This window comes from Chionomys nivalis, chromosome 5 (assembly GCF_950005125.1).
Source record: "Chionomys nivalis chromosome 5, mChiNiv1.1, whole genome shotgun sequence".
Taxonomy (NCBI): domain Eukaryota; kingdom Metazoa; phylum Chordata; class Mammalia; order Rodentia; family Cricetidae; genus Chionomys; species Chionomys nivalis.
Window position 1 is genome coordinate 61,709,884 of NC_080090.1, and position 26,191 is coordinate 61,736,074.

At 34.5% G+C, this 26,191-nt stretch overlaps 1 protein-coding gene across 2 annotated transcripts in view; it reads right to left on the reverse strand.

Annotated features, from left to right (window-relative positions):
- Window positions 1–26,191, reverse strand: part of Cop1 (COP1 E3 ubiquitin ligase) — a 119,532-nt gene that overhangs the window by 48,468 nt on the left and 44,873 nt on the right. For both annotated transcript variants that reach the window (XM_057770279.1, XM_057770278.1), the window contains exons 10-11: window positions 15,892–16,006; window positions 11,636–11,771 (exon numbers count right to left, since the gene is read on the reverse strand). In XM_057770279.1, the coding sequence (XP_057626262.1) occupies window positions 11,636–11,771; window positions 15,892–16,006 (251 nt within the window). The remainder of the gene's footprint in view (window positions 1–11,635; window positions 11,772–15,891; window positions 16,007–26,191) is intronic.

Sequence of the window (26,191 nt, forward strand, 5' to 3'; positions counted from 1 at the left end):
CAATGAAAGTTGTATGTGCCCAAGCAGTTAATTCTGTCACTATGCCTCACAGTCTGTTATATCTTTATGCAATTATAAAAATAAAAATGAGTATTAACAAAGATAGATTAATGTCCCCAAACACTAGAACCTAACTATCAGAAGAAAACATAGTAAGAACAGTTGGTAAAAAAAATCTTATTAAACAAAATAGTGTGCCTCAAGAGTCACAAGGAGCTATAATTTCAAAGAAACAGATCACAGCCTTAGAAAGTGATGATTATAATGAAAAAGATATTGCCAGATCTTTAGAGAACACAAATATGTGCAAAAACAAAAACAAAATTAGTGTCATTCAAAGGACTTTCTCCTAAAGCAGTAAGTTAAAGCTCTATAATAGTTATTACACTGAGGGTTAAGCACTATTTCAAACATTAAGTTTAACTCCAAATGTCTACTATGTAGATGTTAAGTCATTTGGTGTAGGTTATATCAAGTAATTAAAATTCAAGAGGCCCAATTTCAGTCTATGCTCTCAGTCATCACTTAAAACTGTCATTTAATGAGAATAGGCTGTTCTTCAAAGAACATAACCTTAGGCAAGAGCATACCACAGAATAACACTATACTATGCTACTATACATATAATAAAAAAGAATAATCCTAGAAAACAAATTAGAGGGGGAAAAAGAATGAGAAAGTCTTAAGGATTTTCAACTAATAGGCAAAAATACACAATATTAATGAACGACAAGCATGAGACACACAGACACAGCAATTCAAAAGTCAATGATAACTCAAGAAGAACAGAATGATGCATGAATATTCTTAGCTATCAAACATCTAAATGTCCTTTTTCTGCTAGTTGAAAGAAAATCCAGACACAATGTTCCCCAAAATTACAGAAGTACTGGATGTGCACTAATGCTAACTTAAGCTACTTTAATAGCGCCTTACCAAATCTAATCTTACACATGCACACATACGCATGTATATTTACTTTAATTATGGTCTCTGTGTGTGCATGCACATGCATGTACGTTATATTTGTACCACATGCATGCAGTTGTGCAGTTAAAGCATTTGATCTCTTGAACTAGTTACAGGTGGCTATGAGCCACCAGATATAGACAGAAACTGAACCCTTTGCAAAAAGAGCAAGTGCTCTTTAACAGCTGAACCATGTCTTCAGTCCCTCTAATCCATTTAAAAAAGGAATTAATTTCTCAAACCAGATCGGTGACATAATCATTTACTATTGTATAACGTCCCAATCTTAATACTATGAGACCCATTACAGTATCACTTGAAAGCTTTTAAAATTTAATTTAAAAAAAAAATTATACCCCTCAACATATAAAGGAGGAAAAAAAACCCCAAGTTTCAATTTCAATCTTGCCAAATATGTAATCAACTACCCTACCTACAAGTAATGGGTAGGTTCAAACTGTATGTATGCTGTCTGAGACTTCCTAAACATAAACAAATATATAAGAATTTGTACTGTTTAAAATAAAGTAGATGGGATGAGATCACATTAATCTACACTATGTATCAAGTAGCATTTCTTAGCAATCATTCTGCATCTGTATATTTTAAAGTCACCTTATTTCATTGTAGTGGTTGTACAAAATTCAACTGTAGGAATGTTTTTTGTTTTTTTTTTACATCACTAAAAGCCATTTAATTTTGATTTTTGTTAGTGTTGTTCTTTTGTCCTCGCTTGAAACAGTGTCTCATGTAGCAATGTCTGACTTTTGTAAGTGAGGATGACGTGGAACTTTTGATCTTCCTGCCACACCTCCAAATGCTAGGTCTTCTATAGTTTTATTTAATTTTTGGACTTTGTCACAGATTAGAATCTGATCTGATTACATGTCTCAAAAAGTAAAATGTTTATTTTCTCTTAAAGATTTTCATGAATAAAAATATTTATAACTAAAACCTCATTCTATTAGTTACTTTTCTATTGCTGTGATGAAAGACCATGATTGAGGCAACTTAGAAAAGCAGGCATTCACCTTATAGTTCCAGAGGGATCTAGTCTTTTTGTGGTGGGAAAGCACAAAAGCAAAAAAGCATGGTGCTGTAGTTAGACACTGAGAGCTTACATTTTGAGCCTCAAGCAGGAAGCAGAAGAGAATGAACTGGTAATAACAAAGTTTTGAAACCTCAAGGCCTGTCTTTAGTGACAACTTTCCCCTAGCAAGGCTATACCTCCTTAGCCTCCTCAAACAGCGCCCACCAACTGGGGATCAGCATTCAACTGCCCAAAACTATGGAGAATGTCTCAATCACATGCACACTTCATGATGAGTGTATAGGGAATACAAGTGATTGAAACCTCATGTTTTCCATGTTGAAATAAACTATTATTTTTCAGTTTTCAAAGTTTTAGTTTTAAAAAGTCAAATACAAACACAGATTTGATGTACTATTAAAGTATTTTCCTATTTATAATTATCAATCACAGTTGTTTTATTTTATAGCTGTTAACAAATAAAATCCGTGGCCACCTCATCTCTTTCATTATTCTCATAAATGAGCATTACAACATTTCTTTCTAGCAATCAAAAAAAACTTTTATGACTTACTGTAATAAATCCATCAAATCTTTATTCTGAGCGTGGTATAGTTACTTTTCTCTACACACTTTCCTCTTTGACCTCTACTGATTGCAACTATTGCACTTTGTACTTCTATACACTATTTATAGTTCTCAATCTTGTGCCAATGAAAAGCTATAAATAAAGATCTGAGCACAGAACAAACTTAAAGACAAACTACTCTAGCATTTCCAATATGGAACATTTTGAACTTATTCATTATAAGTAACTGTAAAGGTCTAATTATTACATTTTTAACCTAACAGACGTGTTTCCAAATACATATTTGCTGGATAAATCATCTATTTTTTAATATTTAAGAATGTCAAGTATATTTTATTCCTCTTTAAAATTAGACAAATAAAAGGCCTCATGTATAAGAACTTAGAGCTAATGTCCATCTTCTCTGAAACATGACATCACTCTTCATCAGATCCCATACAAAATTTTTAGTGACATCAATTATTGGAATTCAAATGTTTATAAACCTAAGAATATGATAGACATAGTAAGAGCATAAGTTATGGCAGGGTTCATTTTGCTAGCTGCTTCTACAAAGAATGACCACTCAAGCTACTGGAGGCTGTGGAGCTTAGAAGCCCAATTTACCAAAACAACCACTACCTTTGTACTTAAGGGGACTTTACATGTAGTCATGGATCTTTGCTGTTTTGATCAAGCTAGTTCTAAGAAACAACCCAGTCTGCTTTATTCTTTCAGCAAACTTTACTTCACATAAAGGCCTGCTCCCACTTTATGGAGCAACCAGATTTTTACAGTTTTGGAAACCATGTGCTTCATCTATTTTAGAGTGCATTCGCCACAACATTCATTCATAGTTTCTACCTTTTTTCAAGTATTATAAACCTGAGAAAAATAGTTTTCTTTTATGTGGTGATAATGTGACCACTATGTATCTAAATCAAGTCACTATAATTGTCATTAAGTGTGTTTGGGGAAGTAATATGTATTCATTTTATTTCAGAAGTATTGGTGTTCTGATAAAACTTTATTTATAAGGATCTAGGTATGTAGTTCAGTTAGCATAGTGCCTTCCTAGCATCTAGGAAGTTCTGGGTTCCTTCCCAGCAATGTACAAAGATGGGTAGTACATGCCTGAAATCCTAGCACTCAAAATGGAGGTATGAGGGTCAGAAGTCAAAAGATTATCCTTGGCTCCACAGCAAGAAGAGCCTAATTTATCCCAACAAAATAAAAAGCACCATGAACTTATTTATGGGAACTGAAATTGAAATTTCATATAAACCTCACACCAAAAAAATAGTACTCACTTTATTTTCAACATTTTCAGTGTAAAACCTATTCTTGCTTGCGGACTACCTAAAATGAGGTAATGGAGCGGGACTGTCTAGCAGGTATTTGCTGACAATTACTCTGACTTAATGGATATACTTATTACACTAAGAAGTATAAATTGAGGCTACATTTTAAAGTCCCCATATATTTTTATCTGATTATTTTATCAGTTGACTCATTTTGCCTTTAGTTCCGTAAGTCCAAGAAAGCTTGTTTTAAAACGATTACTTTCTACAGCATTTCCTCTGACATTCCCTCTGGCTATCAGCAAATAGCTGGAACAAATACACGACCTGACAGACTATAATGAAACACTGCGAAGAATGTCAAGTGCTTAGAGTGGTAAAATGTCCTTTTCCTTAGGGCAATTAAAACTCAAGTTGTATCCTGAAACCCTTAAAGATCAATGCACTGATAATCAACTCTTGATTCGGCAAAGCGTATATGATGTCATAAGCTATGTTCATTTATACCAGTGGTTCTTAAGACCCCTTTGAGAGTTGAATGATCTTTTCATAGGGGTTGCTTAAGATCAATAGAAATACAGATATTTACAAGTAGATTCATAACAGTAGCAAACTTCCAGTTATGAAGTAGCAACAAAAATAATTTTATGAGGAAGTGCATTAAAGGGTTGCAGCATTAAGATGGTTGAAAACTACTGATTTAAATCAACTGAGTGGTGAACTCACTTCTCCTAAACTGTCCTCTTCTATGCACAGTAAAAAGCTATCCTCTAGATTCTATACACCAGAAATCTTTGATAAAATGACAGTAACTTCTAAAATTAAAGGTCAATAAAATCTATGAAAGCAGAAAAAGCCAAATATATTTTGTCTACAATCTTTTATCCTATCGGAAATGTGTACTTAGTAATATTAGGATTAAATAGAGAGCAATTATGAAAGCAATTATTTCAATTCTACACTTCTGACTGAAGTAGAAAGTATTTCTCAGTAGTGTTCTCAAGTAGTATCTACAAATATTAAATAAAAATGTCACTACTACAATGCTTCACATAAAATAAAACAACTATAATTTAAACAATCTGTCATACAATTGATGACTAAATTTAAAGCAAATAATTATGGCCTAGAAATATTTCTTCATGAATATTAAAAATTGTGTTCCATAATATTAGTTAATAAGGCAGATGTAACAAATAATAAGCTGGGTAGAGGAGACAGCAATGAAGTGTTTGTGTATATACATGAGGCTCCAACACACAAACACGCGCACAAACACATATGGGCATGCACAAACATATGCACACAAAGAAAGACGAGAAACTCATTTCCTATTTCCCATTAAGAGAAGCAGATAAAACACTAAAGAAAAACATTGGAACTGATTTATTGGGAGCCCACCAAGGCCAGCTGGACTGGGACTGAATAAGCATGGGTTGAAACTGGACTCTCTGAACATGGCGGACAATGAAGGATGATGAGAAGCCAGGACAATGGCACTAGGTTTCGATCCTAATACATGAACTGGCTTTGTGGGAGCTCAGCCTATTTGGACGATCACCTTCCTGGACCTAGATAGAAGTGGGAGGACCTTGGTCTTCCCGCAGGGCAGGGAATTTGTACTGCTCTTCAGTATGGAGAGGGAGGGGGAATGGAGTGGGGGGAGGAGAAGAGGAGTGGGGATAGGGAAAGGGGAGTGGGGGGAGGGGCAACATTTGGGAGGAGGGGGAGGGAAATGGGGAACGGGGACAGGTGGAAATTTTAATTAAAAAAGAATAAAAATAATTTAAAAAAAAAGAAAAATAATTAAAAAAAAAGAAAAACCTAAAAAAATAGACTTATCAGCTAAATCCTGTTATACAATCAATGGGAGGGAATTTAAATGAAAATGGCTCTTATTGTAAAACATAAATAGAAATGCAAAGGGAAGTTTTAAATAAAAAACCAATATAACTTTGAACATAAGACAGAGGGTGGGGATAAAACTCAGTGGCAGAATAACTGACTGCAATGTGTAATATCTTAGATTCTCTCCACACCACCAGAGTAAAAAGTGACTAAAACAATGAAGACCTCTATTACGTGATTTCTTGCTTCACTTTCTGAACTATAATAACCAATACAAAACATTTTGACAGTACCTTTTGATTACATAATTTTACAAATTTTATTTTGGTGGTGCTAAAGATACAACTCAAGGCCTCATCACACATGTTTTCTAGAGATTAAGAAGTTCCCTCCTAAGGACCCAGACCTGGAGATCAATTGTCATTATAAACTGCCAGTGTTTATATTAACGGACTCTGCTGTGAAATGCAGTAAGTGGCCCATGATCCCCTAAGCAACCACTCTGAAAATAAGTCTCTAGCAATGTGTTTTCTAAGTCCTGTAACAGATTATCAATTGCTGTTCTGAGGGCTGTATTTCTTCTGAAAAGATAGAATACTATTAGCAGTTAATTTGTGACTTAGTATTTGTGGGACAAAAATACTAGAATAATTTCATGATCTCATTTCAACTCAATTAAATAAGATTAACTGACTTTATTGCTAGTTAGGCTAGACATAAGAGAAAGTGCCTTACCCCCACTCCCTAAAAAACTGACAAAAGTTCTTATCCCCATTTCAAATTACACGCTACACTCTAAGCATTTATAATAACTTTCTCCCATAGAGACCATATGAATATATGTAAATATTTTTTGCTTTATTTCTCTTGTATATTTTTATCCAGAGAAAGCAAAATTAAATTTTACCTTCCTCTAAACTTGTTATGTACAAACATGCCAGTTTTCAACAACAATATCTATAACGTAGGAGCCCGCTCCTACAAAGTCAGTTAGATCCTGGATAGGGGATCCTCGAGGCCAAAGAAAAGTCAGATGAAAGAAACCGAAGACAGGATAGAATTGGGAGGTCTTGTCTGGTCATGCCGAAGCAGCCAAACGGCCCAGAGTTTATTTAGAACTAGCTTATATACAAAAGCAGAGTAAAACACAGCAGAGTCAGTCAACATCTAACCATAAGACCATTTTTGTCCTTGAGTGAGTAGCCTCCTCTCGAATATGTGCTTGCTGCTCAGAAGCAGCCTTTTTATCTTGAGGTTTGTTGCTAGCAGTATACTTTTTTATTAGATAGAGTGTCTTTTACAGGATAAATTAGAAGTCTCTCATAGCCCTCAAGGTTATTGGAAAAAGCAGAGCAGGCAAGCTTGAACTCAAATGACTTTTTAAAGTGAGAAATGACTCCAGATAGAAACTGAGTCACACGTGGGCTCCCACGCTACAACACTAAAAACTTTTCTAAAAAATTACTTTTTGACTGAGTGGGAATTTTTTGTTTGTTTTGCTTTTGTCATTGCTGTGTTTTTAACAGTCTCACTCTAGAGCCAGTCTGAACCAAACTCAAAGCAGACTAGGAAAGCTTTCCTTCAGAGGAAAACTTCAAAGCCACAGTAGGAAGCAGCCGATTTACCAATGACCAAAAGAGCTCTCCTTGAGACTGTTTTTTTTTTTTTCCCTGCAGTCATTCATTTGCTCAGCAAATATTTGTCACTAAGTAACTACCATGTGCCAGACCTAGGAATACAGCAAGAAATCAGATAGGAAAGAACCCTTTCTAATGAAGTTTCCAGCCTCAAATATAGTTGTAATATACTGCTTTTGAACATCGGCCCTAGAAAACATTCCTGAAGGAAATCTTCTCCTATGCATTCCTGTTCATCTAATTTCTCCCTAACCCTAGAGAGCTGATAATTCTCTTTACAGCAGAAATATATTATCAAAAGAGAAAGAACACTGGTGCTCACTCCTTAAAATTCACCTCTTCTTCAGAAATCAAGTTAAGATTTCCTGGAGATCTATTAAATAAAATTTAAAACTGTTTATAGAATTCTTATTCTGTAAACAGCACATTAAAATTTACCCAAATTCTGGATGAACACTGCTGTCATAATAAACCGATGTGTAGCAAAAGTAATATTTGTAAACATCAACTATAAAACAAAGTTTAATTCTAGTAGTTTCAGTGAGCATTTGAACAGTACACACTATAAACACACTACACTGTGTTGATCCTGAACAAGTTACATTTTTCTTTACCTCACCTTCCTTCCTATAAAATAGAGAGACTTACTCTAAAGGGGTGAGTTAAAAGCACAGGTAAAATAGTTACAATTGTCTTAAAACAGGCAATTGTTACTTGTAGTAATAATTAAAACCAGTAAATGATTAATTACAAGTGACTAATTTTATATCAATCAATCACACAACTATAAACATTTACTTCTCATGAGTTTACAAGTGCTGAACACAACACATCTGAACTTGAACAAACATAAGTCAAAGGCTAAAACCAATTCAATGATGTAAAGTAGTTACCAGTTTCGTGTATAACACTATTGCATTGGTTCTCAGCCTGTGGGTCACAACCTTTAGGGGGTCCAATTACCCTTTCACAGGGGTAGCCTAAGATCACCAGAAAACACAAATATTTATATCAAAATTGTAACAGTAGCAATGAAGTTGGCCAGGAGCAGTGCACCCCTTTAATCACAGGAGACAGAGACAGGTGGATCTCTGTGAATTCGAGGCCAGCCCAGTCTATGGAGTGAGTTCCAGGACAGGCTACAAAGTTACAGAGAAACTCTGTACCAAAAAGCCCCTGCTCAAAAAGAAAATATATGAAAATAATTTTATGGTTGGGGTCAGCACAACATGAAGAAATGTATTAAAGTGTCGCATGCAGCATTAGGAAGGTTGAGAACCACTGTACTATAGGAATGTGAAATTCAAACCAGAAATTCATGAAGCAACTTGTACTACTACTACATGCTGAGTTACTTTAAAAGACACAATTTCAAGTCAATCCTCTCTGGTGGCCATAGAAAAACCTAATAAAAAACAAAATGTAAAATATGATATAACTGCTACATTTAAGGAAAAAGTAGGAAGCATCTTTCCATAATCTGTTGTTTATTCAGGACCATATAATAAACAGGAGAACGAACTTGTATTAGCAACCAATTTCTAATCTTGTCAACTATGTAAACCCAGAAATAGTGTAAACAAATGCTGCCACCTTGTGGACTAATGGATCTGGGATTAATCTCAAGCAAAGAAAGGATTTCTGAAAAAGAGATGAACTTTAACAGTGAGTACCAATGTTCTTTATCTTTTGATCATAATGTATTTCTGCTATAAAGAGAATTATTGGCTCTTTGTGTTGGGGAGAAATGAGATGATCAGGAATGCAGAGGACAAGATTTCCTTCAGGAATCGTTCAAAGCTTAGTGCTTTTCCTCTCAGATAAGAATCAGTGCAATAAGGTAATCAACACAACACAGATCTTACATAACTTTGATTAAGAAAAATAATTTCTTCTACCCAACATTGTTTTAGTGGTTTTTAACCCTTTCTGAAATTCATTAACTTCAATATTAATTAAAAGGAATAAAACCTTAGAGTGAATTTATTACCACTGTTTCAATATCAGAAGAGCAAAATGTCTTCAAAATTATGAAAATTTCAAAGCTCCTTCATTTTGGACTTCACCATCCTATCTTACTTCCTATTATTCTTCATCTGTCCAGTTTGCATAACAAATTTCCAAATTTGGAAAAGTTTCATTAAGAAATGTTAATTCAGCATAATTGAGAGAAAATAATGAAGGATTTAAATTTGTAAAATTCTAACTTAAAATATGTAAATGTGACTGACCTCACTTTGAATGTATAGAATTTCCAGTCTGAAATTCTATCTAATTTTAAGTTACTTCTGTTTTAGGATATAAAATGTTTTGACATGAATGTCTTGATATGGTAAAAAATTATTTAAGTACTTTTGTTAAATTCTGGAATATATTAAATTGAACAAAACTAGGTTTTAAAATGTTAAGGATATATTCCTCTTGAAATGGACTGACTATAGGTCTTAAATCCCTCAGACAGAGATGTTGCTTTTGCAATATGCTGCTTAAAAGAAATTTTGATCTTGTTTTTAACTGAATAGGAAAATACGACACATGATCAATCAACAATAGTAAGGGACAGTAACTGGAATCACAACAGGGTCCAAATACTTTAGCCTGTGTATAGTCCTATTATATTACATCAATATTACAAAATCTTTTGAGAGAGAGAGAGAGAGAGAGAGAGAGAGAGAGAGAGAGAGAGAGAGAGAGAGAGAGAGAGAGAGAGACTATCCCACTATATAGCAGATCTGCCTGCCTCTGCCTCCAGACTGCTGGGCATTAAGACATGTGCCACCACACCAGCCCTCCTTTCATAGTTTTGAATTTTGCACCTGAACTACATTTCTGAAGCATTTAAGAACAACCTATGTTATATATTCTTATCAGAAGTTAAAAATTTATGTAATAATATTAACCTGTTACTACAGGATAGATTGTTTTATAAACTACCCAATTATATGTTAAAGACATGAAAGTAAGATTATGAGGCCTCCCGAATGTAATCAACTGTATGCACCCTCTTCACTAGTATAAATTTAGTTTAGATAACAGGTAATCAATGAAATTTTGTTAGAAGAATTATGCAATTAAATCAAGTTGAAATTCCACTGCAGCTTTAAATTCTATTCACCCAAGAAAAACTAAAATTTCCAAAAGGAATCAATGTAAGGATTTTTCATTTACAAGCAGCTAGAAAGCTCTGGAAAATTTCTTGCAATCTTGTTATCTTTAATGGCTCAGAGTTAAGGATTAATCTATATAAGTGTAAAACAAACAAACAAACAAAAACCCGCTCTAGTGTTCCCCATGAAAAGCCTGCAAAGTTTTAGTAACGTTCAGGAGTTAAAATGGAACTGGGGTCAGGGAGTAGCTTAAGGGTACAGTCAGCAACAACAATAATAACCCAACTGGTCAAATTGTTCATCTGTTTAAAAATGTCTTTTAACCCTATTTATTCTAGTAAATTGGAATATTGACAATTTGTAGATACCAAGGAATTACTGAAAATGGGCTAAATGGTATACAACTTAATGGTTTTGCAATATCCATTATTTTAAGAAATGGAAAACTGCATATATTAGTGAAATTTGTGTCTGTTTCCAAGTAAACCCACATGTGTACAGGTGAACAAATGTGCATGCGAAAGTCAGAGTACAATTTTGTTTGCCATTCCTCAGGTATTCTCCACCTTTCTTTTAAGACAGGCTCTCTTCCAGGCCAAGAACTTGCCAGCGCAGTAGCACTGGCGTAATAAGCATGCACTACTATAACTGGCCTATTAACTCAGGATCTCTTGATTTTGAGGCAAACAATTATTGGCTGAGTTATAACACCAGCCCCCAAATACATTTTTTAAATATACTCTTGTCAGTTTGTGCTTAATACAGTTAGACCATCTACAGTCTATATCTCTTAAGTTCCCAAGTTATATGCTAATTGTACAAACTATATAATTACTTTGACCATATTCTTATCTTCAATGGAGTTTCAGAGGAGTCAAACATTACATTCAGGAAAGAAATATACCAATTCTATCTAGACTTGCAAAATCAAAGAGAGGACATAAGGAGCACCTTACAGCATTACACCAGACAACAGATACAAAATTATGAAAAGAAGCTGCAGCCTTCTCTCAGATTGGTACCACTGAGTATTCCAATTTGCTAAATCTTAGTAACGGGAAGGCATTTAGCTCTTGAATTCCAAATTTCAGGGATGTTACAGCTGCTTCACAAATTTAGTAAGTTTGCTTATATTTGAATAAGAGAACACAGTAAGAAGTGTACCAAATACTTACCTAGAAACTATGCTGGAACCATTATAGAGATCACTAGCATATGATAACGTGGCCAACGGTCTTACTGAGTTGTATCGAGTAAATTTGGACAAACATTCCTGAAATTCATCTAACTGGCTTGCAGTTCTACTGTCATCTGTATCAAAAAAAAAAAAAAAGATAGTAAGTAAATAAATAACACTAGGGTTTCTCTGTGGCTTTGGAGCCTGTCCTGGAACTAGCTCTGTAGACCAGGCTGGTCTCGAACTCACAGATATCCGCCTGCCTCTGCCTCCCGGCTCAAATAACAAATATTTTTAAAGATTCTAAAGAATAGCAGCATGCTCAAATTAACTAGGTGACCTTTAAACTTTAATAAAAATGGTCTACGGAGTCATTATAACGCCTTCTTATGCCATGAAGAATATAAAGGCAATCTCTACTTTGGTTCTAACTTCAGGGAATTAAATACTTTTTAAAAGAACTTCTAGTGAACAGAAATCAACTTATTCCTTAAAATTAAATTCTGATTACCAATGTTGACAGTAAAGGAAGACTGATCTCGAGGAAGATCTACACATGACTTGGTATTTCTTAGTTTAACAAATGTGTTTATAAGGTTGAACATTTATCCCACGTTTATGGTCAAAGTAAAATTATATAATAAATATTAGGAAAAAGATGTGAAATTAACAAGTGTGCTGACAAAACTGAAGTATTTTAAGTCCTATTCTCAGAAGTACAAAATGGCAATGTATAAATTACTGATTCTCAAAGACAACTGTAAAGACACTCAATAAAACACCAGACAAAGTCCCCTCCAGGTAATATACTCAAAACTGAGATACATGAGATTCAAATCAGAGCATTAACTTACAAGCATCTGGCAATTCATCTATTCACTAATACAAGGTATGCTTGCAGGAAAACACAGATAATAAAGTACTCAGGCTTTAAAGGATATTGAAAATCTGATCTGTAAACTTTCCCCCAAAGAATTGAAAACAGAACAAAAAATTACAACACACAGTTATTACTTTAGCTTTCTAAAGACAAAATTTGAAATGATCTATTTTAATGGTATCTTCTTATAACTTCCTTCTTTTTGTCATCCACATACAAGCACATTCAACATAAACTTAGTGATTCCATTTATTACATACTATCTGAAGTATAACAGTAGGCATAATGAAATTAAGATGCAAAAAGTACCGAACAAAAACAATTCTTTAAAAAATTATCTTGACTTACATGACATAAAATCTAATACTTATAATAAAAACAAAGTCATTTGAAGAAATTAAACTCCATCACTGATGTTGTCATAAATACTAAAGACTTAAGCAGTAAGTAAAAACAACCTAAACTAAAAGAGTCCAAGTTAGTGTGTTTTTATTCTAAAAACAATACAAGAATGACCTAGTTAGCATATGATATCATAACAGAAATAAAAGTCTTATTCCATAAAAATTACAGTGGCACAGTCCAAACAGATTTTAAATAAAACATGGGTTACAGAGCTGGCAATCACTAAAATCAACTACTACAGAATGCTATAGATATGATTTTTATTTGTAATCCTATATTGTAAACTATTTAATATAAGTACATGAAGGATAACTTATTTATTCATTCAGAAAAGTTTTTAATATTACTCTTCTTTCACATTTTGCCTTTAATTCCTACTAAGTACATAATCACATAATCACAAGCATTCAAGAATGAATACTCTGTTGAAAAGCACAATTTGTTTCTAGTGTTCATGAACTCCTAGCTATCAATCAAGCTGATTAATAAAAACATATTGCATTTTATAATAAAAAAAAAACGGGCTACAGAGATGGCTCAGCATTAAAAGCACTTGTTGGGGATGACCTAGGATTGGTTCCTAGTACCAACATGGTGATTTACAACCACTCATAATTCCAGTTACAGAGGACCTGAAATCCTCTTCTGACATCCACAGGCAGCAGAGGAGGCACACGATATACACGCAGCCAAAAATTCATATATGTAAAGCAAAACAAGTCTACAAACAAGTTCTTGCTATTTCAGTATCTAAGTGTAAACCAGTTCTTTTTCAAATATCTGGTTATAATGTTTGGATTTTGTCTGCTTGGCTGTTTTATGATCAACATCTGTCAGCATATCACCTCACCATCTTACTTATAGCTTAGAGAAGTAATTTTAATGTCTCTTTTCCTCTTGATGACATTGCATTTACATCCTGTTTAAATTACAATTAAGAGGTCAAGACATTAATATTCTAATAATTACCTGTCATTTTCACAATTGAAAAACAAGGTAGAGATAGAAAAATAATAAAGTGCAATCAACATTTTATGGACTCCACTGGTACAAGTGAAGGTTTCCTCCTAACTGTTGAAAGAACCTCATATTCAGTAGTACAGTTAAGGGTAGCCAATGTGCAAATCTAGCATCAGTGAAGATTTCTAAAAACCAGAGACACCATGCTTTACGTGTCCTCCTCGCCTATAAATCTACATCTTCTAGAACCAATTACCTAGTTACCACTTTTACTATTCATAGTAAGCATATCTGTGTTATCAGTGACTTAATTCTATCTCAAGCTCTTTGTCATCTCTAGTTTAAAGAAATTATCTCAGTATCTATCCTATGATCTATCATCTTCAGCATCAAAATAACAAGTCATGTTTAAAAGAGTCAACAATTCCCTGCCTGTTAAAATATAGGTAAGAGATTATTAATTTAACCACTCCTTATTGCAGTCTATATTCATAAACAATTATAGGCACTTGATAAAGGACTTAAACCCTTGGCAGGCAATATTTTCATCCATAAAAAAGTTCACAATTAATTTCAAACAGGCTTAAGAACAAACTTTAGCATTTCCCTAAATGTGTGTATATATGAATGCATGTATGTGTATAGGTTAGCCACCAACTATACAGTCAAGGATAACCTTGTACTTCAAATCCTATGGGTTCTAACTCTTAGAGGATTGCAGGCCAAGCACACCATGCTTATTTTTACTTTTAAATATAGTATTGGCAATCAAATTCAGGATTCTGCATGTTATGCAAGTATTCTACCAACTGAGACATATACTTAGCCTGCATGAATCAGTATTTTTTTTCTACATCACCAATTATGAGGTAAATTTTTCAACAAGATCTAAACCGTCTATATACTATCTTATAAAGTGCTGATTCATTGAGGAGAAAAATCATAACTCAGTTTTCAATAACCAGTATACTACCAGACAATTTTCCCCTGGATGTTTTTCATTTACAACAGGCATACTACTAATGGAATCAGTTAGTTGGACACCTAACATGTACTAAGCACTGTGTTCTAAACACTTCACTTATAACTATTTTTTATTTATTTGTGTGTTTGTGTGTGTGTGTGTGCATGTGTGTGCAAGTGCGCGCACGTGTGCTTTGATCAACAGAGGTTAGAAGGAGTCAGATCCTGTGGTGCTGAAGTTACAGGCAATAGAATTGGGAACTGAATTTGGGTCCTCGGAAAGAACAGCAAGTACTCGACACCACCTGTCCATCCCCTCATGTATAATGCTTTAAACACTTGTGGGCTTATTACTAATACCCACCGCTCACAGATGAATAAAGATGTTGAGAAAGGTTGAAGAACAATCTTATTATTCCTCTAAAATTAAATATCTTATGTTATCATGTCCATGTGGTCCTATGCTATTTGTATGTTTCTAATTACTTTTTAGTTAATTTATTTGTCTAAACACAATCTAAGTCCCCACTTAGAACATTCTCTTATGTCTTTCATTTTCACTTATTCCAGATTTTTCACACGCAGTTGTACCAATGGATACTGCACATTTGTAGCACATGGTACAGATGAAATTATTAACTGCTGCTTTTGCCTACAGATTTATAATATCCCACCTTATGATAAATAAGAACCAATTCTTCCATCTTTTTTATCCTCAGTACAAAGAAAAGTGTTTAAAACTTATTAATGTTGAATAGGAGTTAATTAAATAGAACTTGTTTTTGCTAGGTACATATCCATGGTTATTTTTTCAAATTTTATATAGTTTGCTCTAGAAAGAATAAACATTCCTGAATGAGAAACAGAGATTACCAATAGAAAACAGCATTCTTCATGATCTCTGAGATCCTCCACACTATGGATAAGACTGCCAAAAAAATAGAATTTGCTTTGACATTAGAACTTTTCATATATCTAGCATATGAACCTGTACATACATCTGAAGAATGATTTTCAGACATGTTTGAGAAATCCTGAACATGTACCTGAGATACGAGACATCCTTGTAGAAAAATAACACTGCTCTAAGTCTTCAAAATGAGCAGTGAGTCGCTTTCGTCTTGATGCTAATGTGCTGTTATACCAAGGCTGTTTCTTTGTCTAAGGTGATAAGAAAAGACACTTACAACTCCATGTAATCCACATTCTTACACAGAATAGCCAAATGCTTACTTATGGACTTTCAAATGTAAGTTATATTAAAGTGAACACAAATGGTGAAAACCTGTAATTCTCAGACCTATACTTCCAATTTTTCTTTTCAAGTAAATACATAAGGGGGGAGTAATCCTCTCAAAGAATGATTAAGAAATAAAAATGAAACATTCTTTTTAAAACAGTGATGTGAAGGTGATAGAGATCAGCCGAAAGAGTGCTCATCTGTCATGCACAATGCCCTGGTTTCCACTCCCTGTACCACATAAAACTGACAGTGGTGGCCAAGGCCTGTAAACTTGGTACTTAGAAGGAAAAGGCAGGAGGATGAGTGGTTCTGAGTTAACCTTGGCTATACAGCAAGTTTAAGGATTAGCCTGGGCTACAGAAGACTGTCTCCTAAGTGTTCAAAAAAACAAAACAAAACAAAAAACAAAAACAAAAAACCACCACCAACAACAAAAACAGAGAGCAATAAGGAAAAAAAACAAGAAAAAAGAAATGGGAGAGATTCATTAGCTAAATGAGATACAATATGAAAAAGATTAAATATAATTTTCTACCCCTCAACATACTTCGAAAACATTCAATTCAAATCCCTATAGTGATTGTTTTTGTTGTTGTTTTTTGTTTTTCGTGACAGGGTTTCTCTGTAGCTTTGGAGACTGTCCTGGAACTAGCTCTTGTAGACCAGGCTAGCCTCAAATTTACAGAGATCCGCCTGCCTCTGTTTCCCAGGATAAAAGGCGTGCACCACCACTGCCCGATCCTATAGTAGTAGGCACCAAATCTGCAACATCCAGAAATAATTATTTCTTCTATGAACTACTCTTCTAATCCAAAGCTTTATGGATTCACCTCTTTAGCCCTTATTAAGATAATAAAATGTAGCCTTTATTATGCCTGGACCCTTGTATACAAACTATTTTATTATTCTGTGATGAAGCAGGTAATATGTATGAAGCACTTTACAAGTAAGTGTACTTAAATTTACTCTTAGTTGCTGTTATCATGGAATACAAGAATAAAAGAAAAAATGGTAAATATAAATTTCCCCCCACCAGGGACAGAGAAAAATAGATGAATTGGTAAGATGTTTGCCGTGCAAACATGGTGATTTGTTTGATCCCCAGAACCCACTTTAAAAAGCTGTGTATAAAATCCCCTCTTTGAACTGCCTTTTAATAAAATTGAATGTCTGTTAGACAACTTTGTACATCATAAGTCAAAATGCAATATCAAAGAATATGAATTAATTTGTTTAATATTTCTCATGTCTCTCTGAATGTATAATAATTCTCCCTCTTTTCTGATTTCTTTTTCACTTTGTGGAAACTGGTTCCTTGATTCTGTCTTTGGCTATCTGCATCCTTTTGGTGGTACTTGACAGGTTCCTTTCCCTGTTAAATTTCTTTAATTCATTGTTAAATCTAGAGTCTCTATCAAATTTGAATGTGATGTGTGAGACCCAGAGTTTCACACATGATGCTCTTCCCTTGTGTCATCAGAAATGTAATTGGACCTTTCTTCTTTTTGGTGACACTGAGACAAGTCTGTCAGTTCTGACAACAGTGGCCTGATCCTTCATGGTGGTCCCCCATTGCCTTTAAAGTAACGGTTTCACAGCTGTGACCAAATTTTATGCTGTGCTTTGATGGTTTGGTTGATATCACATGTTAGACTTTTTTTATAGTCCCTAATTAAAAGCCAAATTTTGCCTATAATAATAAAAAAAAAAAAGCTGTGTATAGTGGAACACACTTGGTATCCCACCGTTGGGAAGGAAGAAATAGGTGGATTGGACTTTACTGGCCAGTCAGACTAACCTATTCAGTGAGCTCCAGGCCAATGAGAGATCCTGCCTCAAAAGAGAAAACAAAAAACTTTGGGGGTTGGTACTTCACTCTTTGCCACCATGCCCTCCATTGCAGAATAGACTGTGACACCAAAATGTGAGGGGGATTGGGGTAGAGAGAAGAAACCCTCTCTAAGTTATTTTCATTACTTATTTTGAGAAAACAAGAAAACTGTCATTAGCCAACCTTCTCCCTCATTAGAAGCAGAAAAAAAATCCTCAGACTGGTTCTTTAAAACCAAGTGGAGGGCTGGAGAGATGGCTCAGAGGTTAAGAGCATTGCCTGCTCTTGCAGAGGTCCAGAGTTCAATTCCCAGCAACCATATGGTGGCTCACAACCATCTGTAATGAGGTCTGGTGCCCTCTTCTGGCCAGCAGGAATACACACAGACAGAATATTGTATACATAATAAATAAATATTTAAAAAAAAACCAAGTGGAGAGTCCTATTTATCATCATATCCATACAAGTAACATTATGCAGACTGAGTGGGCATATTTATACACTTAGGAATATAAATGATAAAAAGAAAGGCATGAATTTGAGAGCAAGGGAGGTTAATGGGAGAGGCTGGAAGGAGGAAAGAAAAGGAAGAAAATTATACAATTATATTTTAAAGAATTGTAAAAACTAGAAGAAAACATTTTCAACATTATCAGGGGCATCTACAGAAATAATATCCTAATATAACAGGTTAAGGTTAGGAGGGAAAGGGAAAGAGCAAAGAAAAGAGCACCGAGTAAGAAGGAAAAGGTACAGGAGGAAATAAATGCAGGGAGAATACAGACATTGAAATTGTAAATCAAAACTCACTTTTGTCAAACCCCAAGAAGGAGAGCCAGGAAAGCCACTCAGAGGTTTTCCTGCATCACTGACTGCATCACAAAAAAACTGCTAGAATCACAATTTGAATAAAAGCCCCTTAAATTACACAACAAAAATTATTTATGGGAGAGTGAAGAATTAGCCCTAGCAGCTGCCTGTTCAAGCTCAGGTCAATCCCATTCTTGTCAGTTGACCTTGAGTCAAAGACAGTAATTTCAGGACAAATGGGGTAACCCTTTTCATTTTACCTGTAGAACTACCTATGTTCCCTTCTGCACATAATTTACTATGGAACACAATGCTCATTTTTTTCCTTTTTTTAAATAAATTTTTTATTTTTTTTTAAAAAGATGACAATTTTTTTCGTTATACATACCAATCCATGTTCCCACTCCCTCTTCTCCTTCCATTCCCTCCACAATCCCCCACCCCACCCCCATCCACTCTTCAGAGAGGGTAAGGCACATTGCTTTGGGGAAGGTCCTGAAGAATAACTTATCTCTGTTGACAAAACCAATAGGAACATGTCTCTACAAATTTAAATGAAAATTTCATAGGATACCCATGCAACTATCAGAAAAATAAATCATATTAAGATGACAAGATATAAAAGATAATTAGCATAAGTTATGTAAGACCTCTATATTGTAAGTACAAATATATTAGTTTCTGTTTTACAATTACATCTTACTCCATGATAATCTCAAATTAAGTGTCATTTTAAAAATGTATTTTTAACAATAAATTTTCAATATTTAAACTTCTTAGCAATAAACATCCAAAAACATGAGCACTATAATAAAATCATCCATCAGCATGCTCTTGGATAGTTTCTAATGTAAAGGCGGGGTCTGGATTAAGTGTGTGTGTGTGTGTGTATCAAATTTTGGGTCTTAAGCAGAGAATCTAACACTAAAAAATATCCCTGTCTGTACTCACCCCCTTCAAATGTTGTTTACTGAGCTAAGTAAGGTAGTACTAAAACTCATAGGATAAAATGAATTGGAAAACTTTACAAAAGACTGAAGAACACAGACTACTATGGTGAAGAACCAGGAGGGAGCTTACCTTTAAAAGATACCCTAACAAATAAATTACACTCTTCAAAAGGCTGGCAGTAAATGGAAAGATACACGACAAATAAACTTAACAGTGATTTTAAGCCGGTCCTGGACCATTAGGTAGTTTTTTCCCCCTTTTTTCCACCAGGAATGGTGGTGGCTCATGCTTGTAATTCCATCATTTAGGAAGCTGAAGCTAGGGAACTGTTCTGAATATGAGGTTAGAATAAGTTATGACAGTGAGTGTCTGGACAATCTGAGTAACAGTTCTAAGACAGATACACAGCAGTAATAAGAAAATGGCTATTCAATTTTAGCTTTAAAATACAAGTCCCTATGATTTTTAATAATAAATTCTTAATTTTGCTCATAATACAGAGCTATAAACAATTCTAAAGCAAAAAAAAAAAAATACCCAGATAATTAATAGAATGGAATACCTATACTATAAAAAGGTCAACATTTCTGGCTTTTGTTAATCATGGTAGCATTTCAAAACTTTATTTCACTCATTAAGTTGTTTTTTTTCTATGCATATAACACCTCTATAATTATAGGATAACATTCTTAAATTCTTACTTATTTTACTATGGCTGGTCATGTTTATGTTTATGTTCCAGAATTTGCTATACTACAACTCCATTTTAAAAAGGTTAGTTACAATTTTATGGCTTACGTGCCTGTAAGAATATATGCTGCATGTGTGTGCTGTCTATGGAGGCCAGAGAAGTGCACTAGAATCCCTACAACTGCAGGTGACAAGGTGACAAGCAGCTGTGAGCCACCTTACATATGAAATCATGGCCTCTGGAAGAGCAGCAAGTGTTCCTAATTGTTGAGCCATCTCCAGTATTATCAATCTTTTTGTACCACTTCAAATCATTTCTTTAAGGATTCCCATGAGGATAATTATCAAATCAAATATTTCTAGCAATTACCATATATATACATACATACTACCAACTCATGCAGTAGGAGCTGCGGGCTGCTTCACACCTCCCAGCTCCCGGCCACTGGCTAGCTTTACCCAAAATAATTACATGGAAACTGTATTCTTTTAAACACTGCTTGGCCCATTAGCTCTAGCCTCTTACTGGCTAATTCTTACATCTTGTTTTAACCCATATTTATTAATCTGTGTAGCACCACGAGGCGGTGGCTTACCGGGAAGGATCTTAACCTGTGTCCATCTTGGAGAGGAGAGCTATAGCGTCTGCCTCACTTCCCTTCTTCCCAGCATTCTGTTCTGTCTACTCCACCTACCTATGTTCTGACCTATCAGGCCAAGCAGTTTCTTTATTAATTAACCAATGAAAGCAACAGATAGACAGATGACCCTCCTCCATCAAATGCAACTTCTCCATTTTCTTCTGTCTACCCTTTCTCCTACAGACACAAACACGAATATGCATGCATGACTAGGAGCACAAATGTAGCCATGCAAAAATAAGGATACAGTCATATTACACCTAAGAATGCTCTGAAACATAATGGCTGGTTCCACAGTGCTAACAGCAGAAGAATTTCAACTATCATATTACTGCTAACATACAACTCCCATATCTGAGCACTGCTGTTTAGTAACAACCTCTTGTGTTGTCAGCTGTACAGGTCTATGCCTTAGGTAACTGTGTACAGTATGCAACATTAATAATGACAGTATAAAATAGAACTCCCAGGGAGGAAAAGCCATATTTATTTTGAAGACTGACTGATTGGAATTTCATGACAGTAGTGCTGCAGGAGCACCTACCTTCTGTTCCTTCAGCCAATAGCTGCTGAAATACCAGCCCACTGGGGCGTGGTCTATTTTTCTTTAAAAAAGAGCAGCAGACCTCTGCTTGCTCTCTTGCTTTTGGCTCTTGCTCCAGTGACTAGACTCCTTTCCTGGCTGTCGGTGTTCTGTAAGTTTTTCCCCTCAAATAAATACCCCTTTAAATCCAAAATGGTGTGGGACTGTTTTGTGCATTACAGTAGAAAGTTGAAACTCAGCAAATTTAGAGTCAAAATTATCTTGGACTATTTTCATTTAGTCATTTTAATAGCCATTTAGTGCTCACCTACAGTATGATGCTTAGAACACTTTCCATCATCAGGCATACCTTAGAATGTATAAACTTAGCAGATGGCAGGCTTTCTCCAAGCCCAAAGCCCAACAGCATCTGAAAGCTATTAGCAGAGGCTTTTTGGACTTGGCACCATAACGGATCTGATGTCCTATTTATGTTAGTAAGTGCATCGACTCATGACATTCTTCTGTGACATAAAAAGTTTGTATAACTACTTCTTCACAGAAACATCTTTGTACACAGGGCATGGTCATTCATATTTTGCACAGAATAAATTTCCTCCTATTCCCTTGCTCTAAGAAATATTTCAGTTAGGCATGCATGGTGGCTCATGCCTTTAATACCAGCACCTAGAAGGCAGAAGCAGTTGGTCTTTGTTAGTCTGAGTCTGCCTGGCCTATGCACTGAGTTCCAGATCAGCTGGAGCCATATAATGAGACCCTGTCTCAAAACCATTTAATAATAATAATAATAATAATAATAATAATAATAATAGTTTCATGCTGACAGCATTAAACAACTCTGCTCTTAGAATATATACTTATAGTCTACCACACATTTTTGTTAGTTTAGAATGCATTCTTACTTGTATACAGTAAGTTAACTATAAAATGCTCTGCTGAAAAGCAGGTTCATCATCTTGTTTTTATAGGCAAGTGACTGTATTAGATAAAGTGCAGTGATTGACCTTCAACACTGAGTTTGTCTAACTATATTCATGATGTTCATACAGAAACTATCTACTAATGATGTGATTCTCAGAATGTATCCTCATCTCAAATGATTCCTAATTGGGTTTCTCATTCTGAACTATAATGTCAGCAGGAACTATTGCAGGACTTCTCTCTTCTTTAGGAAATTTCTCTCTTCTTTAGGAAATTCAGACTCATAGCAGATGACATGAACATAGGCATTTTTATCTCTTTAATCACGTCTTTTCACAAAATGTTTAACCCTATTGAAAGTTTGTATTTAAAAAAAAACTATCAATATCAGAGTTATTTCGTTTCTTTCTTAACATTTTATAGCAAATAAGATATTTTATACAACATACTGAAGATGTTTCCGGTATGGGTCTACATTTTGTTTGTGTTTCTAGATTTTGTATGCTGACATATTTCACCATTTCTATTTAAACTATTATGTATTTGATCTGGATTCTTATTAAGTACATACAAGTAAATACAAGACATATTTCTATCAAATGTTTTCCTAGTTATCAAAACATATATTTGATCTTTCTTTATGCACTACTTCATAAATTCCTTCATAAATATTAATGATATTTCCACTAGATTGTTAATTTTTGTTTTGCTCCTTTAATAACAGTATTCTTTTATGTTGTTTGGGTAAGTACTCTCTTCATATTAACCACAGAATCATCCATTTTTATCAATGAATTTTAAAGTCAATTGATCACATTCTCTGTACACATATGAAATTATTTGTGGGAATTTGCTAGAAGAAACCAATTAAATTAATAATTAAGGCCATTAATCTATCTAAATTGTCTTATGATTATTTACTTATTTTAATATTATATGAATATTAAAAATTATACATTTACGACTGCTACTTTTACTCATGCTAACCTGTACTGACTTAATTTATGCTGGATCACGATGATAACTAATTTCAATTTATCATATGTGGGTCCTTCTTTGAAAATCTGGGTTTTGTACTTATACAATATTGTAGACTCCTTCAGTAAACACATAATTTTTTAAATTGATAAAAACAATGACTACCCTTTTTGGTATTTTTATCTTAAATTATTCTATGATTCAGAGTACTCACAGAAATCTAGTTTGTCTTTAAATTACACCAGTACATTCTATCTGAGATTCTAATTATGGAATGCAGAAGGCATGATATATCCGGTTGGAATCAATTCATTTTGCTAAGTTTTCCAATGACAAAATAAATGAAATAGCCTTTTAATGAAGAACAGTAAGTATGCAAAGCATTTATACTTATAAAACCAGAGGCACCATTTCTACAGCACTTAATGTCATACACACTCCTGACTTCATTCTCTACTTGTCTCTCTTCTGTTCATTCCTCTCCAGCTAATCCTCAGGACCAGACAGGTTCTATTAAATAGTTTATTTATCTGTTGCTCCTGCAGTTAGAGCTTAGACCCAAAGATAGTGAGATAACTTACTCTCTCACTTCCTTTCCAATCAGAAGACATCTTTGTTTATATTATTATTGTTTTACCAACTAAATTAGAAACTTGCTTAATATAGTAATTTTTGTGTTTTGGTTTTGCTCAATGATGTGTCTTCAGAACCTATGATAGGGCTTTGTAAATACCAGGTACTTAAAAATACAAACAAATAAAAAACAATGATTGAATGAGTGATTCCTCAACTGTACACGATCTGAGTCACATGCCTGGTTTAAAACCTCAGTTTTCGCCAGGCGGTGGTGGCGCATGTCTTTAATCCCAGCACTCAGGAAGCAGAGGCAGGCAGATCTCCGTGAGTTCGAGGCCAGCCTGGTCTACAAGAGCTAGTTCCAGGGCAGGCTCCAAAGCTACAGAGAAATCCTGTCTCGAAAAATCAAAAAAAAAAAAAAAAAAAAAAAAACTCTCAGTTTTCTCCTTACTAGCTACATTTTCTTGGTCAATCTCTTTAGATGTTCTATGTACCAGTTTATTTCTTTAAAAATGCAAGGTAGTATTTTAAGTTACAGTGTTACTAGCTGGGAAATAGCCACAAAAAGTAATTATGAAATAAAGCTTACCTAATTATTTCCTTTAGTTTCTAACAGCATTTCCCTCACATTCATTCTAATTCTTTATAACACTGCACAAGGTACAGTTGACCCTTCACATTATCAAGTTCTGCACCTACAGATAGAAAATAGTTTGAAAAACGAAAATCTATACTGAACATGTGCGGACCATGTTAAAAACAAAAAGATTATTCCCTAAACAATATACTGCAGTAACTAATAACAAAGTTTTTTACATTGTAGTAACTATTACAACTAAGTAATCTAAAGATGGTCCAAAGTATGCGGGTTGATATACATAAGCAAACATTACACTATTTTACAAAAGGGACTTGAACATTCAGACTTCTGCTACCATAGAAAGAAAGTATATGTATGGAAAGAACTCTGGCAGGTGCTACTTTGGGGAAGAACACCTTTTATAAATGTGAGAACAGTATACCCTAAGTTTCTCCTTAAGTTCTACTTTGGTCTATGTGTTTGTTTTTGCTATACTCCTTAGCTCATATTTGCCAAACTTATGTTCATCTTTTTTTTTTTTTTGGATACTTTTGTATTAATTTCTTTTAGTTTTGTCTCATACACTGTTATAAGTAAAGTGAAAGGCCAAGAGCAGTAGCTCATACCTGTAATCCCAGCACTCAGGAAGCTGAGAAAAAAATTATTCCAAGGGTGAAAACAGTATGAGATCCGTGAATAATTATGCCTCAAATACCACTAACAAGAAAATGAAAGGTGAGAATTGAGAATTCCTTAATTCCAGTCTATGAAACTCCAGTAGGACTTATTCCCAATAGTTGCCCTGTTTTCTAACAGGCTGGATTCTGCAACAAAGCTGTAGGACTAGAGTCATGTAAGCCTTTTGAAACCAAAGTGCCAAATACTGACATGGAGTCGTCAGATCTACTTTTTTCCCTGTTGGGTTTCAGTCTTGCTTTGTTCCATTCTTTTCTCATTACATCCTTACCCTTCTCTAATGCAATGGGAATGTATACTCTGTGTAATTGTATGTAAGATGTATATAATTTGTGGGTTTTGCTTTTTGTTTTAATTTTACAAGGGGTCACAGTTGAAGAGATTGACTTTAGTCTAGACTTCCAAATAATCTTGAGACTGTTAAAGACTACGGGGAGAGATAGAACATGGTAGTTTCAATGAGAAATATCCACTATAACCTCTTATTTGTATGCTTGGGTCCCAAGTTGGTGGATCTGTTTGGGAAAGTTTGGAACATTTAGGAGGTGAGGCTTTGATAGAACAAGGATGCCAGTGGTGGTATGTTTTATAGCTTGAGCCCACATCCTCTGGACAGATGAAAAATAATCTCTCTGCTTCCTGACTCGCAGGCTATCTGCACTACAATAAACTCTATCCCCTTAAATGTAAGCTAAAATAAATCCTGTTCTCCTCAAAGTTGCTTCAACAGGACTTTTTGTGGGTAAAGACTGGAAAGATATTAATGCAATGCCTCAGGGTACCAGAAGTCTTTTGACTACATACCAGTAAGGATATAAAATTAATAAAGCCATAAAAATTCTCAACTTATCCAAGGTTTTTTACATCCAGATAAATTATGAACTC